Genomic DNA, 14,258 nt, shown 5'->3' with positions numbered 1-14,258 from the left:
AGGGAGACACAGAATCGGAAACAGGCTCCAGGCTCCGAGCCATCAGCCCAGAGCCTGACGCGGGGCTCGAACTCACGGACCGCGAGATCGTGACCTGGCTGAAGTCGGACGCTTAACCGACTGCGCCACCCAGGCGCCCCTTCATGAGGATTTCTTTAGAAGACACCCTCCATGAGTCCCCTTTTCCTTCTGCCCTGTTCCTCACCCATCTCACTGTAACTCCAAAGTCCTTCTCTTTTGCCCAACTTCATGATAGGAGATTCATTAAACAACCCACAGCACTGGAATTCCTCTCCCCCCTAAATCGGGGCTCCTGTCCAAACCCAGGGGTATGTAACCACTTTACTCATTCCTCTCAACCTTGCCCAAGTTCTGTGGTTACTTCCCATTCTCTCTGGTCCCAGCCAAGGGAATTTGGACGCTACTCCTTCCCTTACTTGGCCCAGCACCAGTTTTGCACCTAGCACACCTGGACAACCTGTGGAGGGAGGTTGGAAGTGGGATACTTGGAGCAGAATTCTGTGTGTCAGTCTGTCTTTTCCTTTCTGAATCTTCGATTTCCTCTATATAGTTGGGCACATATACTTGTAAATAGCTAATATTTACTGACTGCTTACTATGTTCTAGGCACTGAGCAAAAAATATTATATATTTTATCCACAACCATTCTAACACAGATTTTTTAAATGTTTATTTATTTTAGAGAGAGAGAGAGAGAGAGAGAGAGAGAAAGCCAAGTGGGAGAAAGGCAGAGAGAGTGGGAGACAGAATTGGAAGTGTGGTCTGCTCTGACAGTAGAGAGTACAATGTGGGCTTCCAACTCATGAACCATGAGATCATGACTTAGGCCGAAGTCAGATGCTTAACCAACTGAGCAACCCAGGTGCCCCAACCTGAAACAGATTTTTTCAAATAAATCTCAAAATCTGAACGAGAAAACCAAGGCACCCAGAGCTTAGTTGCCTTTCCAGCGTCAATATACTGGTAAGAGGGAGAGCCAGTGTTCAAAGCCAGGCAGTCTGGCCCCAGTCCCTTAAGGGGCTAAGTTTGTGTCATTTGGGAAACCAGCAAGACAAAACAGTACAGGACAGACCAGGGCACAGGAAGAATAACGACAGGAGAGGCCAGACAGGCTAGAGGACAGGTGCGTGATTGAGAGTTACATGCACAGTCAGGGCTACAGCCGAGTAGGAGGAGGGTAACAGAAAACTAGTAGGGTCTTAGAAAAGGGTGAGACAGAGAAGGGCAGACAGTCTGATGGGAAAGAGGGGGAGATCATGGAGGTTGTGAGGGAGGCAGAAGACAGGGGACAGGAGACACAGACAGGAAGACAGGATGGCAGGCAGGAGGTTCTCGGGCTCATCCTTGTCTGCACAGATTTTAGAGGAGCTTCCTGAGATGCAGGTGGATCCCATTCTTGGACTTCAACACAATTCTTAGCCAGGGAACAGGGACCCTGGAAGGATCTGGCACCAGCTCAAAGCGGAGCAGGGTCAGGGCCACCGCCACCTTCATCTCGTTCATGGCAAACTGCTTCCCGATGCAGTTCCTGGGTCAGGGAGGGAAAAGGAAATGAGAAGTGGCCTCAATCCTCTTGCTGGGAACAGCACATGCAGGGCCCTCCTGCATGGGTCCGGCCCCGATCCCTTTCCTTATAGGATACACACACATCTCGACCCAAGCCTTGCTTCACACTCTGCCCCTGACCTTTGACAAAGCTTACAGTCTTCCAGGACTAACTCCTACTCCTACCTCTGCTGTCAGCAGGCCTAAAATCCTTTTACAAGAGGGTCACCTCCCTGAGCCGCACAGGCAAGTAATGTGATTTCTGGCAGTGTTGTCTGGCCCTCTTCTGTCTCCACTGGCAGCCACACATCTTCCACCAATATCTAAGAGGAAGGACTCATTCCCAGGGAGAAACCAGATCCTAGAGCCAATACCTGCAAATATAATCAGCTCTAAGCCCGTTCTGTGAAAGTGGATTCACTATTTGAAGAATTGATAGATTTATGTATTCAGAAAAAAACTTGTTTCTAGTAACTCTTGGAAAGTTTCCTGAAGTTACTATTTAGAGGACAATTTCAGCAGCATCGGAGGATTTCACAAAAGCCACTCTGGAGAACAGTCACCCAGCTCCATGGCCCCTTCAAGTCTGCTTTATGTTTTATACTCCAGGAAACTTTCAAATACCATGTGTCATGTATAAAACAGAGGCTTTTCTCTCAAAAGCAGTTTAATGTCTTCATTTGCATACATTTGCCCACTCAGCGTTGGACTGAGTGTAATGTTAATGTGTGTAGAGCCCAGATCATATATACTGATTTGACAACTGGGAAAATTGTCAAGTACATGACCATTACCATGTATTCAAGAATTCTTTTGGATAGATGCAAACATAACAGCCACACAGATTAGTCGAATACTTCATGAAACCCTTAAGAGGCTACAGTAACCATCCCCACGTATGACTTAAATATTTGAGATATGCAAGGCAGCTGAGAATGGACACACATGCAAAGAAGTCAGTGGTTCAGTGCAGGGACAGAATGGTGAGTTGAGTAGGAAAGGCTGGTTTGAGAATGTGCACAAAAGAAGTCTATTGATTCCATCCAAACTTTGAAATCAACAGCAGTTGAAAATTAACATGTGAGAAAATCTATCGGGCAAAGTCGTACTCATACAGTGAATCAAATACCAGAATGCAGTGAGCTTTGGATCATCCACTGACACTGAATTGTAGCTACAGGTTAGGTATGAGTGATGGGTCAAAGTCTCCAGGTCATGTGGTGCTTACCAACTTTTCTTTTGTAAATAGACAGGGATACACCTTTTTCCTAGCACAGAGACATGTAACGGCATATCTGTAGGCACCCATATTAACATAGGAAGTCACAAACATCAGGTATATACCCAGAAAATAGCCCCCAATCCCATCTTGGTACAAGTAACTCACCTTGCTCCTCCTGAGAAGGGCAAGAAAGCATGGCTGTGTCGGGCAGAACCCGGTGCAAACCATGAAGGGTCAAACTCCTGCAGAGGAAGCACCAGGACTAGGACAGGTGTGGTCAAGCCTCTCCTTCCTATCAACCAGCCACCAGATGGACCACCCAGAGGTGGGACAGCAGGATGCATTGGTCTGGAGAGCTCATCCCAGCCCCTCCTCCCAAGGCCATCATACCTCTGGGTTTGGCCACACATTCGGGTTGTGGTGAAGGGCATAAATGGAGAGGGACACCTGGAATCCTGTGGGACAGAAGAGAGAAGACGGATCATATCCACGCCACGAAGAGTCATGTGCATGCACAAACAGCCTGGAAGCCACAGTGAAAGCCACTGCTCATCATTGTGAGTGGAATGACTGTGTTGCAAGAGAGATGGGGTGGACAAGGAAAGCACCTGTACACTAATTACTAGAGAACCATGCCTGGGCTGAGAAGTAGGAAAGAACAGGAGGCTTACTTTTTGGAACAACTCAAGTGACAGAAAACTCACATTTATCAAGTAGCATCCATAGGCCCTTGGGTAATATGCATGAACTCATTCAATCCTCACAACAACCCTCCAGTGAAGGCATTCATGTCCCTATTGTCCATATCAGGCACCTTGAGCCTCAGAGAAGCTAAGCAATTTTCCTATAACCGCACAGCTAGGGTGTGGCAGGCCTGGAGTTCAGATCAGAGGTGAGCCAAGGGTGGCCTCCAACCGTGACTGGGTTCTCAGATCTGGTCATCAGGTGCTCTCTGCCATCAATCTGAGGGCTCCCCACAGACTGGACTGTCAAAATAATGATGGTGGATTTCCTGAAGTGCTTCAATGACTTGACCTCACAGGGAAGGAAAAACAGCTCTGTCTGGCCCAGTGGGATTGTCTCTCCAGCCATCAAATCTCTGGATATTAGAAGTTTATGCTAATTTTGAAGCCCCCCTCCTGAAGCCAACACCTCCTTGTAGAGAATGCAATGCATTGAGTCATTATTATTTTAACTGGCCTGTATATAGTATTTTGCCTTTGTTACAAAGGAGTTATCTAAACATTGTGTAAAATCCTGAGGATATTCAAATAGATGTGTCTGTGAACAGAATTGGTCCACAAGTTCTGACTTGGAGTCAGGAATTGGAGTATGTAGTTTTAAATCAGAGAATGTCAGTGCCTTCAATGGGAGTGCTGTAGCATCACAAACCAATGGAATCTCACGGTAATAGAATGTTTTTCCTTGGTAAGAGTAGAAACTTAGGATTCTATGCATTTGAGATCTTAGAATTGAGATGCACCTTACAGGTTATTTGAGAGAATTAACAAAAATAGAAAATATTCTCCATAGATAGGAAGAGGAACTAACCTTTACGACACTTTGGCAGTTCTCTGGCTCTGTGTCAGGCATTTTCTCTCCTCATCCAAACCAGAGAGTAAGTGTCCATTTATTGATGAAAAATGAAGACCAGACATATTCAGAACTACCCCGGGACATGCAAATTTCTGACCTCCCATGTGCTCCTGCAGAACTGATGCACGAGTGTGCTGACCTTCATACCTTTGGGTAAGGAGCGTCCATCAGGGAAGGTGATGGGCTTGTTGAGGTCTCTGTTGATGCCTGGAACTGGTGGGTAGAGTCGCAGTGCTTCCTTGATGCACATGGTGGTGTAGGGCATCTGGTCTAGGTGGTCCCTGAAACAAAGCTATCCTGAAGGGCAGGCAAGATGCTGGCAAGCAGGGAATTCTCCAGTTGGGTGGACTAGGCTCTCCTATCTCGTGAGCACTCACCAGGTGATGGAGGCACCATCCCCCAGCAGGATCTGGATCTCCTGCCGGCACATTTGCTGATGCTCAGGGTGTGTGGCCAGGGTATAGAGGACCCAGGAGATGCCACTGGCTGTGGTGTCATGGCCCTCAAACATGGACGTGTCCACTTCGGCACGGAGGTCCTTGTCAGACAAGCTGCTGCCGTCCTCCGTCTGAGAGGAAATGGTGACACAGCAGGGTTTGTCTCCCTCCTCCAAGCTTGTGGGCAAAGCGTCAGGCCTCCCCTGCTCACACTCACTCTGGCAAAGAGGAGGATGTCCAGGAAGTCCAAGTGCCTCTTGCTCCTGACCTTCTCCAGAGCTCCCTCCTCCTGCAGCTGAGCCTTCCTCAGCTTGATCACTCGGTCTGTCCCAGAACAGTGTTCCCAGGCAGAGCTGAGAGCTCTGGGTGCCCAGACACAGCCACCCACCTTAGCCCACCTGCTGCCTGTATCCTGGCCTGGGTGCCATTTTGATCAGGAGGAAAGTGGTAATGGGTGTGCATGTCATGGTGAGAGCTGGGGCACCATGTGCTTGTGTGTTGGGCACCCCTCAACAGGACAGCCCAGGGAGGCTCTGCTTGAATGCTGCTGGCAGAGGGTCTCATTCAACCTTCACCCATGTGCTGACACATGTCAGCTCCTGCACAGCACTGGCATCCTAACACCTGCACCAGGGGGGTACCCAGTGTGGGTGTGTCCCAGCCCCTGAAGTGGCTCAAGGGGGGATAGGGCTCTGCTTGAGTGTTCAGTGCCTGTCCCTTTGAGATGTGTCCAGTGAAGGAGGGAGCCACCCAGGGGTCAGAGTCCAACCTGTGTGTCGATGGGCTAGCTGGCAGGCCCGGTGATTCCAGCGGCCTTCAGGGGTCAGCTTGTAGATGATGTCATTCTGGTGGAAAGCATTCCTCACTCGGGAAAAAAACAGGTTGCTCAGATCTTGAATGGCCTGGATGTAGGACTGGGAGATCCTAAATGGGGAGGATGCAGAAGGGCCTTGATGGAAGGAGACTTCTGCCCTGAAGTGGATTTGGGGATGTGAGTGAGGGTTCCTCAGTCAGTGGGACAGGCAACTTGAGGCATTCGCACTTTCTGTCTTAATACCCTCAAGACCCTCAGCCCTTTGTGAGGGACACTGTAGCCAGGCTTTTCCATATGGCAGGGACCTGGGATCTGTGCCTAATGAAGGTGTGCTGTGGGCTGAATTTGACTGTGGTCTGGGGCACTCTGCAGAATGTGGCTGTCTGTGCTGGGAAAGACCCCAACTGCTCTACTTACCTCTCAGCATGATAGGAGATAGGACCCAGAAACTGAGGATTTCACTGACCTCTCTGCTTGGTGGCTGCCCTTGTAGCTGAAGGCACACTTCATAATGGTGCCCAAGGTCATCAAGGAGACATGCTCAAAAATCTCCAGATATGAGTTCTGTCTGATGAGGTCCTCCCACTTGTCCTGTGTTGGAGGGACACATTAATCCTCTACTCCTCCAGAAGGCCCATGCGCTCTCTGTAAATATTCTGATGAGATGTCCTCACCTTCTAAAGTGGATGTGTTTTAACATTTTTTTAATGTTTATTCTTGAGACAGATAGAGACAGAGTGTGAACGGTGGAGGTGCAGAGAGAGAGGGAGACACAGAATCAGAAGCTGGTCCAGGCTCCAAGCTGTCAGCACAAAGCCCGACATGGGGCTTGATCTCACAAACTGTGAGATCATGACCTGAGCTGAAGTCAGACGTTTAACCGACCAAGCCTCGCAGATACCCCAGATGTGTTTTAACAATTTGGGAACATACAGCAAATATGTGTTTGTAATGTGATGAGTTTTTTCTCAAAAACTTTTGTTATGTAAGTAATCACTATCTCCTACAAGTTAGGAGCAATTTATGGTGCTAATAACCTTTAGCAGACCGGAAAACAATGTTTCCAAGGGGACAAGGGGTGAATCTTCTCTCTCCTGTGATTGATCTAGACACGAGAAAAAAAAGGTGAAGTCCCACATTAGGTAGCAAGTGTCAAGGCAAAAGAAAAGTAATGGGCCAGTACCAGGATTCCTAAGTAAAGGTATCAGGGACTGTTCAACAAATGTCAGCTCATCACAGTTTGTGAGACAGGGTCCTGCTCAGAAGTGATATTAGGGCATGATCCAGCCCTGGGTTTTGAGATCCGGTCTCCACTTCCCTTCATGAAGTGGTGAAAATCTATGCAGAAGCTTTTGCCCCAAGGCTAGTGCCCACCTCAGTGACATCCTGGGGTGTTCACCTGTAAATGAAGCTGCTACTGCCCAGGCCAGCCAGGGCCACTTGTCCTGTTGTCCAGGGGGATTGACTGCTCTTCCTATCCAAGCCGAAGACATAAAGTGGGAGGAGAAGGGACCCTGGATCCACCATGACTGTCTCTTCTGTGGGCAATGAGCACAGAGTGGAGGCAAGCCTGGGTACTTTCTTTTCCCTCCCTCATTGGGGTACCCGGTCTCATAGTAAAGTATAAGTGCATGATTTTTAGGGCGGTGCCTGATTGATGTCTCCAGGACACATCTGCCTGAGAGTGGGCTCTGTGAACTATGCTGTGGGTGTGAGTGTGCAGGTGAGCGTAGGATGGACTTACCAGCATCACATGGACAGAGTCGGCCATGAGCCACACGTAGGGCTTCAGGATGTCATAGTGGAAGGCTGGGGTCAGCATCCGCCGGTGCTGGAACCACTTCTGCCCATTCAACAGGAGCAAACTGTACCCTGGGCCACAATGGGGCTGTGTTGGAAGGGATCTCCCAAGAGTTGTCCAGGGTATTTGGGAGGAACCCAGAGTGTGAGATGAAGGGCATCCTGGGTGAGGCAGGGAAGGCCAGTGCATGTCGGGAAAGTAAATTTCCAAGAGCTGGTTCACAGCAAGTGGTCATGACAGCAGAGAGATCAAGATGGAAACTGAGTGGGGTGCGAGTCTTAGAAGGACTTTGGTGAAAAGTGAGGTTGACATCATTTCCGAGGACTGAGAAGTGTTGTGGAAGAGGCTGAGCTGCAGGAGGGCTCTCCCCACCATTAGGAAGTGTTTCATCAGAAGGAGAGAATGGACATATGAGGAGTTTAAGATATAAAACGGATGAACATAAGGGAAGGGAAGCAAAAATAATATAAAAACAGGGAGGGGGACAAAAACCTAAGAGACTCTTAAATGTGGAGAACAAACAGAGGGTTACTGGAGGGGTTGTGGGAGGAGGGATGGGCTAAATGGTAAGAGGCATTAAGGATTCTACTCCTGAAATCATTGTTGCACTATATGCTAACAAACATAGATTTAAATTAAAAAATATATTAAATAAAAAGCCCTTAAAAAAGAAAGATAAAAAGAAGAGAATGGAGAGGATGGAGCTCCATTCAGTGATGAGGGTGTGACTGTGGTTCCGGTCACCTCTTGTTTAATCTGGGCCGAATGGATAGTTTTTGGCAAGCCTAACCAGAAGGTGGACTGTAGTCCTGATTCCATGTACTTACCTATCCAGGGAGCCAGGAATCTGGAGGGTCATGACGCTTTGGGTCTGAAAAGTACAAGGGGCATTACAGAAAACTGGAGGGAACTGAGGAGGCAGCTATGGTCCAGGCCATTGGCCTCCATCTCTTCCTGAGGACTGTAAGCTGGCAGTTTGTTTCATCCACTTCCCCCTTGCCTCCCAACCATGAATCTTGTTTCTTTCTTGATAGTCACTGTAGGCTCATGATGACAGACTCAGTGTCTATAGCATAGCCTCAACGAGGATTTTGAATCAGCAAGAAATATAACTGCTGTCCTCAGTGCCACTGAAAAGACAGTAGCTGGTGTGTATTTTTAAATGATGACCCAGGATTTCCATGACATAGCATGGGCAACAGATAGGGTTCCAAATCCCAGCCATCATGGATAGCAAATTGTCTTTAAAATCTGGGATCATATAAGTTTGGGGAAGGAAGGAAGGAAGGAAGGAAGGAAGGAAGGAAGGAAGGAAAAGAAAAGAGAAAATAAAAGAAAGAAAGGTAGAGGGAAGGAAGGGAAGGAAGGGAGAGAGAAGGAAGGAAAGGAAGGCAAGAACAGAAAGAAGGGAGACAAAAAAGAAAAGAAAAGAGAGAAGGAAAGAAAGAAAGAAAGAAAGAAAGAAAGAAAGAAAGAAAGAAAAAGAAAATTGTAAGCATTCCATCTAAGTATCTATATTTGGCCTTATGCTGGCTTGTGGGCTAGAAGGATGGTTGCTGGAGGATACTGAAGGCTGAGCCATGACTCTTTTCCAGAATTTCATAGTCCCCAAAGAATGTACCCAAGAGGGAAGAGCCATAGCAGAAGTCATGTGGGATAGTTCTCACCTGATCGCCCCAGGATCACCTTCATGTAGTCTGGGTCATAGACTTCAAGGATAACTTTGTTCCCCCATAGCCAGCAAGGACTGGCGCATGGGTATTTCTCTGCCCTTTTCTGAAGCTTTTGTAGCTCTTGGCCATCTTGGAACTGTAACCGAGGGAAAGACAAGTCAATAAAACCTTCCTCTTTAGGTGCACTGCTTAGAGTGGTGGTGGCAGGTAGGCTGGCCCCAGGGTGATAGTTCTAGATATCCACAGTGCTTAAGAATTTGTAACTGTTTCTGATGAGACAGGTTCTGATCTAGATTCCACATTCAGTGAACTTATGTTCTAGTGTGGGGTGGAGTTGGGGAAGAGAATCAGGCCTTAGAGTCTGAAGTGTTCTTCAATTACTTAAGGGGCCTGCTCTGTGCTCCCGGGTCATGGCCACCATTGGGCTACACTTCTCCTTAGATCCAGTGCCGTGACCATCCAGTGGGAACCTCTTACCACAAAGCTATGTTACTTTGTCCACCACGATGCCCTCAACCTGCACAGCAGGGGCCCTGGGTCCTGTTTCTGCCCAGTGACATGCCTCCATTCTGATCATATGCTCTCCTCCTCTAGGGGACCCCAAGGAGCCAAATGGTGCCATGCCCGGCTATTCCCCTCTCTGGGCCATTCTGAGGGCCACTGATCTGTCAGCTGACTGGACAAACACGTGGGGCTGCGATCTGTCCCTGAGCAGGTCTGGCCAGGGCCAGGTGACAATCTTGTAGAAGAGACATTGCCCACAGTGGCAATGGCAGTGGCAGTTACTCTGTCAGTAAATACCCAATGTCCAGTGGCCTTCAGCCTATGACCACTCAATGCAGGCTATGCTCCACTAAAGCTGCAGCCACAAAAAATGTCCCCCAAGGGAGGCACAAGGACAGAAGGAGGACAGAAACTAAAGGGGCAGCGCAGACAATGGTCAGGTGTTGTGGCTCTGCTACTAGAAGTCAGGCTGAGACAGGGGAGGAAAGATGGGGCTGTTGACTCACCTCCTTCCCACCCTGCAGTTCCCCTTTCATAGTTCCTGGTGGATTTCACCCCTAGGTAGTGCAGTGAGTTTGTGGACCCACAGCATGCTTGTCCTTCGTAGGCATTACGTTATTTCCAATTTTTATCAATTATGCAGGTTAGAATGACTTGCTTGAGACCGTAATCATCAGCATCATCATCCCCACTTTACAGAGGAGGAAACAGAGGCATAGAGTATGTGGCAGAGCTAGGATAAAATCTACGGAGCTTGGCTCAGAGACCACATGCTTCCCTGTCCCAATTGTGACTTGTCACCTTGCCTGAAGGTTAGCTTTAACTCACCTCAGGTGGCATTCTAACTCCTGACTTAGCCAATAACAGAGGAATTGAATAAAGGAAGGTTTCAGATAGAATTATAAAAACAAGAAATATTTGGCTACAATATCTGGTAGGTCAGCAGCCGATGAGAGATGATTGGGCACCGGGAGTAATATTCGATATGTAGCAGAACCTGTCTGCTTACAGAGTCTACATACAGTCAGTTAATGGGAAAGTCACTGGAGCAAGTTTTTTAGTTCCTTATGTCAAATCCCAGCTTGGGAAGGTGACAACTGCATCTAACAAAAGGTCCCAATTTCTCCAACTGGACAAATAATCTGGAAGTCATTAGTGCAACAATGCACAGGAAGGAACTGGGGTCTGGCTGTCTCCCTGTGGCTGACATGAAGTTTCCATCTCTGGCGCCACTAGGTTGAAATCACTCTGCCTCTTTCTCTGAGAAGAGACCGGTCTCCGCTCTCTACAACACCCCATCTCCTAGGCTTGTTCAATCCACACCCACCAGTGAGCCCCTCTCCAAGTGCCCCCCTTCCTGTAACTCTCCCTTGGGGACCAGTGCTGACAGAACGGGCTGGGTAGGTGCTGTCTCCCACCCAGTCACCCCAAGCTGCTCCTTCCTCTGTCACTGCACAACCTGAGTCAAGCATCCCTTGGGGTCAGCTCTGCGCTGGCCACCGGGGTACTGGAAGGAGGTGACATCCTCAGCCCATGGATTACATGGCGCCGGGTTAGGGGAATGAGATCTGATGTGGAAGCAGATTCTGTTAATGGTGGAACTCAGTGTGAGTGCTCTTTACCTGCCCCATCCTGGGAACCTTCTCCTGTGTGCCAGTGACTTGTCAGGGTTGTAGCACTGAAACCACCAGTCTGGAACATCCACAGTCTCAGGCACCCCACCTGGTTGTTCCCTACCCCTGACGTGATCCCCAGTCCAGCAGTTGACCCTGTTTTCCTGTAATCTGACACCTTCTGGGATTCCTGTCTATGGTCTGCATAGGTTGGGAAACCACTAATGTCTGAGTCCCAGGCATCTCAGGGCCAGGCTGAGAGGATGGGGTTGAGTGGCTGGGCAGGGAAGCATCAGGAAGCCTGTTCTGAGAGAAGAGGCAGGGCTGCTCAGCCTGAAGGGGAAGACTCTGGAAGGAGCAGCCATTGTCCTCAAAGAGCAAAGCTGCACCACAGCCTGCAGAACTGCCTAACGAAAGAAGGCACCAGCACAGGCTTCCTTGGAGGGCCTGAGCTCCAGGGTTGGGGCACCGAGGTCTGAGAGGTAAGCTAGACCCACGTGCTGTCACACAAGAAGCCTGTGGGATGCTTCTGCTGACCAGGAGGATACTCTGAGAATCCAGGCCCACTCTGTCCCCCCATTCCCAACCAGCTCCTTCCTACCTCCTGAATGTGCCCAAAGAGCCAGTGGGAAGGAGGGGATGGGAAGTGCTGGACTGCTTTGAGCAGCCACTGCCTGTGCAGGTAGAGCTGTGCTGCCTTGAGCAACAGCAGAGCGAAGCCTAGCAAGGAGGCCACTTGTAGGAGCCCAGAGACACCGTCCAGGGGTCTGGTGAAGCTCAGCACAGAGACACTCATGGTGCAGGGACAGCTGGATCCATTGGCTATTCCTGAATGTGGCTGACCTCCCCTGAGCACCCCAGCCTTGTCAGTCCAAGGACGATTGCCCTGCCCACAGAGAGGGAGGGGAAATGGAGGGGGCAGAGGTTAACTGGGCCTCCAGAGTTCATTAACTGAGAGAATCCACCTTGGGAACCAGTGGGAGGAAAGCTTTCCCAGCAGACAGCAACAGTGGCTGGCAAACTCCCACTTGCCCTTCTCCCAATTATTCATCCAATATTTCAGGAGCACCCCTAAGTGTCAGGTGTACTGAGTGCCACAACACAGCTGCCTGCAAACAGACATGAACCCTGACAGCAAGAAGACCGCAGTCCAGTTACCGAGTTCAGAACGTGTGGTTGGTTGGCTTATTCTCCCTTATCAGAGAGCAGAAGTCTTACAGGGAGCTAGTGTGATGTGGCCACAAGAGCACTGCCATTGAGAGTGCCAGCTGGGATTAGAATCAGGGGTTCTCCCGACCACCTGCTTCAGCTGCCTCAGCAATGTTCCCCATGCTTGTCACTGTCCACCCACCAGTTGTGCCTGGAGCGGACTCTGCTGACAGACAGAGCACCGGCCCTAGACTCAGATCCCCAGCCCCATGGCACGCTCCTGACATAGGAAGCCAGCAATGTAGACTACTTGAACCTTGGTTTCTCCTTCTGGAAGGTGGGGTAATTGTCCCTTTCCCAAATTACCCCCAAGTTCCTTCCTCCAAAGTCCTCCTTTCTCGACTTCATGACAGGAGATTCATCACACAACCCTTGGACCAGAGTTCTTTCCTGCTTCCCCTAAATCCTGGGCTCCTGTCCAAACCCTAGGGGACATAATCACATTATCCATTCCCCTCAACTTAGTATGGTTACCTTCCATCCCTCTGTGGCCCTTGGTCAGAGACTTTGGAGCCAGACAATTTCCCTTACTTGGCCCAGCACCAGCTGGAGAGAGCCTGGAAGTAGGACAGCCTGGGTGCAATTCTGGGGGTCATTCTGTCTTTGCCTCCCAGAGTCCTCGGTTTCCTCTATATGGTGAGCACATAATGCTTGGTGTAGCTAACATTTAGTGAGCACTTAGTATGTTCTAGGCACTGAGAAAGTAACCTTAGAGGTTTTCTCCACAACAACCCTACAGAATAGACTTTTTAACAAAAATCCTCAAGTCGAAGTGAGAAAACCATGACATAAAGAGCTTAGTTGTCTGTCCAGAGTCACCCTACTGGTAAGAGGGAGAGCCGGCATTCAGTCCAGGAAGTCCTGCCCCAGAGACTTTGCTGTGAACCATTTGTTGAAAACCAGGCTCCAGCCCACAGGTGGCAACGCCCAAACGCTGCAGGGGACATTTCATGCTTGTTTTGTTTGATCCAGTGTTTCCTGGGAGCAGCAGTGTGTTTCAGGTATCAATCCCACATTTTGGCATAAATGCAAGCCTCACTATGCAGGGTTGTTTTTGTGAGCAAGTGTAGGCCACACCATGTCCGTAGATGTAGCAGTCGTTGAAGACGATGCTCACAGAGAATTTTCACGATGTGAGTAAAGCTCATGATAAACTGGTCAAAAGAGAATGTAGAGCTGTCTGCAGACTATGAGTTTAAGTCTTACTAAGTTGTGCTGGCATGGTCAACATTTATTAAAGAGTCAATATCTTTCCCGTTCATTTGCTATCCAGACACCACAAGCAAGGGTTCTTTGAAGGTTGTAATGGGGCAACCCATGTCTTATGCTTCCTATCATGTGGGACTGAGGGCTGTGCCTACTGATGATACCCAGGGAATACTTATTGATGTGACGAACGAATGAAGCTGGAAATCAGGATAACATTGCACCAGTTAGATCACTGTCTTGAAGAGACTAGGTTTAGTGTTGGTTGCCACATTTTAAAGGGAAATGAGTATTTCCTGGCTCTGTGAATAGGCCGCAGAAAGGCAGGTGAATGGGTGCAGTCATTCCCCAAGGCGGAAGCTTGAAGTGATTACTCAAGTGATTACTCATAATACCAGGCACTTGCTGTTTCTGGGGTTGATGTATATTCCTAAATATTGGCTTGCTTTTCCCATCTAAGAGAAGGCTTGAAGCTATCATGTTTATTTTTGGCTGGGGCATTATGCAGCACCCCTTTCTGCCTAGAATGAGATCTAGGGTGATTCTGAGAATGTGAGAGCTCCTTACCCAGTACCATGCATGGTGCTGGCATGGGTAAGCTTCCAAAATATGTCCTC

The 14,258-nt window shown here is 48.9% G+C and overlaps 1 protein-coding gene across 1 annotated transcript; it reads right to left on the bottom strand.

Moving 5' to 3' along the window:
- Nucleotides 1-1,269: 1,269 nt before the first annotated feature.
- Nucleotides 1,270-12,100, bottom strand: CYP4A37 (cytochrome P450 family 4 subfamily A member 37). Its single transcript, XM_053895724.1, is given in 13 exon segments — nucleotides 1,270-1,549; nucleotides 2,954-3,030; nucleotides 3,179-3,243; nucleotides 4,532-4,665; nucleotides 4,762-4,952; nucleotides 5,039-5,145; nucleotides 5,591-5,745; nucleotides 6,102-6,226; nucleotides 7,380-7,507; nucleotides 8,264-8,287; nucleotides 8,290-8,307; nucleotides 9,104-9,245; nucleotides 11,828-12,100. Coding segments are annotated over 13 exon segments (1,530 nt in total). The 5' UTR covers nucleotides 12,023-12,100; the 3' UTR covers nucleotides 1,270-1,380.
- Between the last annotated feature and the right edge of the window lie 2,158 nt (nucleotides 12,101-14,258).

This window comes from Panthera pardus, unplaced genomic scaffold, assembly GCF_024362965.1.
Source record: "Panthera pardus isolate Hobbes unplaced genomic scaffold, ASM2436296v1 HiC_scaffold_11, whole genome shotgun sequence".
Classification (NCBI taxonomy): Eukaryota; Metazoa; Chordata; class Mammalia; order Carnivora; family Felidae; genus Panthera; species Panthera pardus.
The sequence above is the reverse complement of the archived record's forward strand: the minus strand, read 5'-3'. Positions and strand labels throughout refer to the sequence as shown.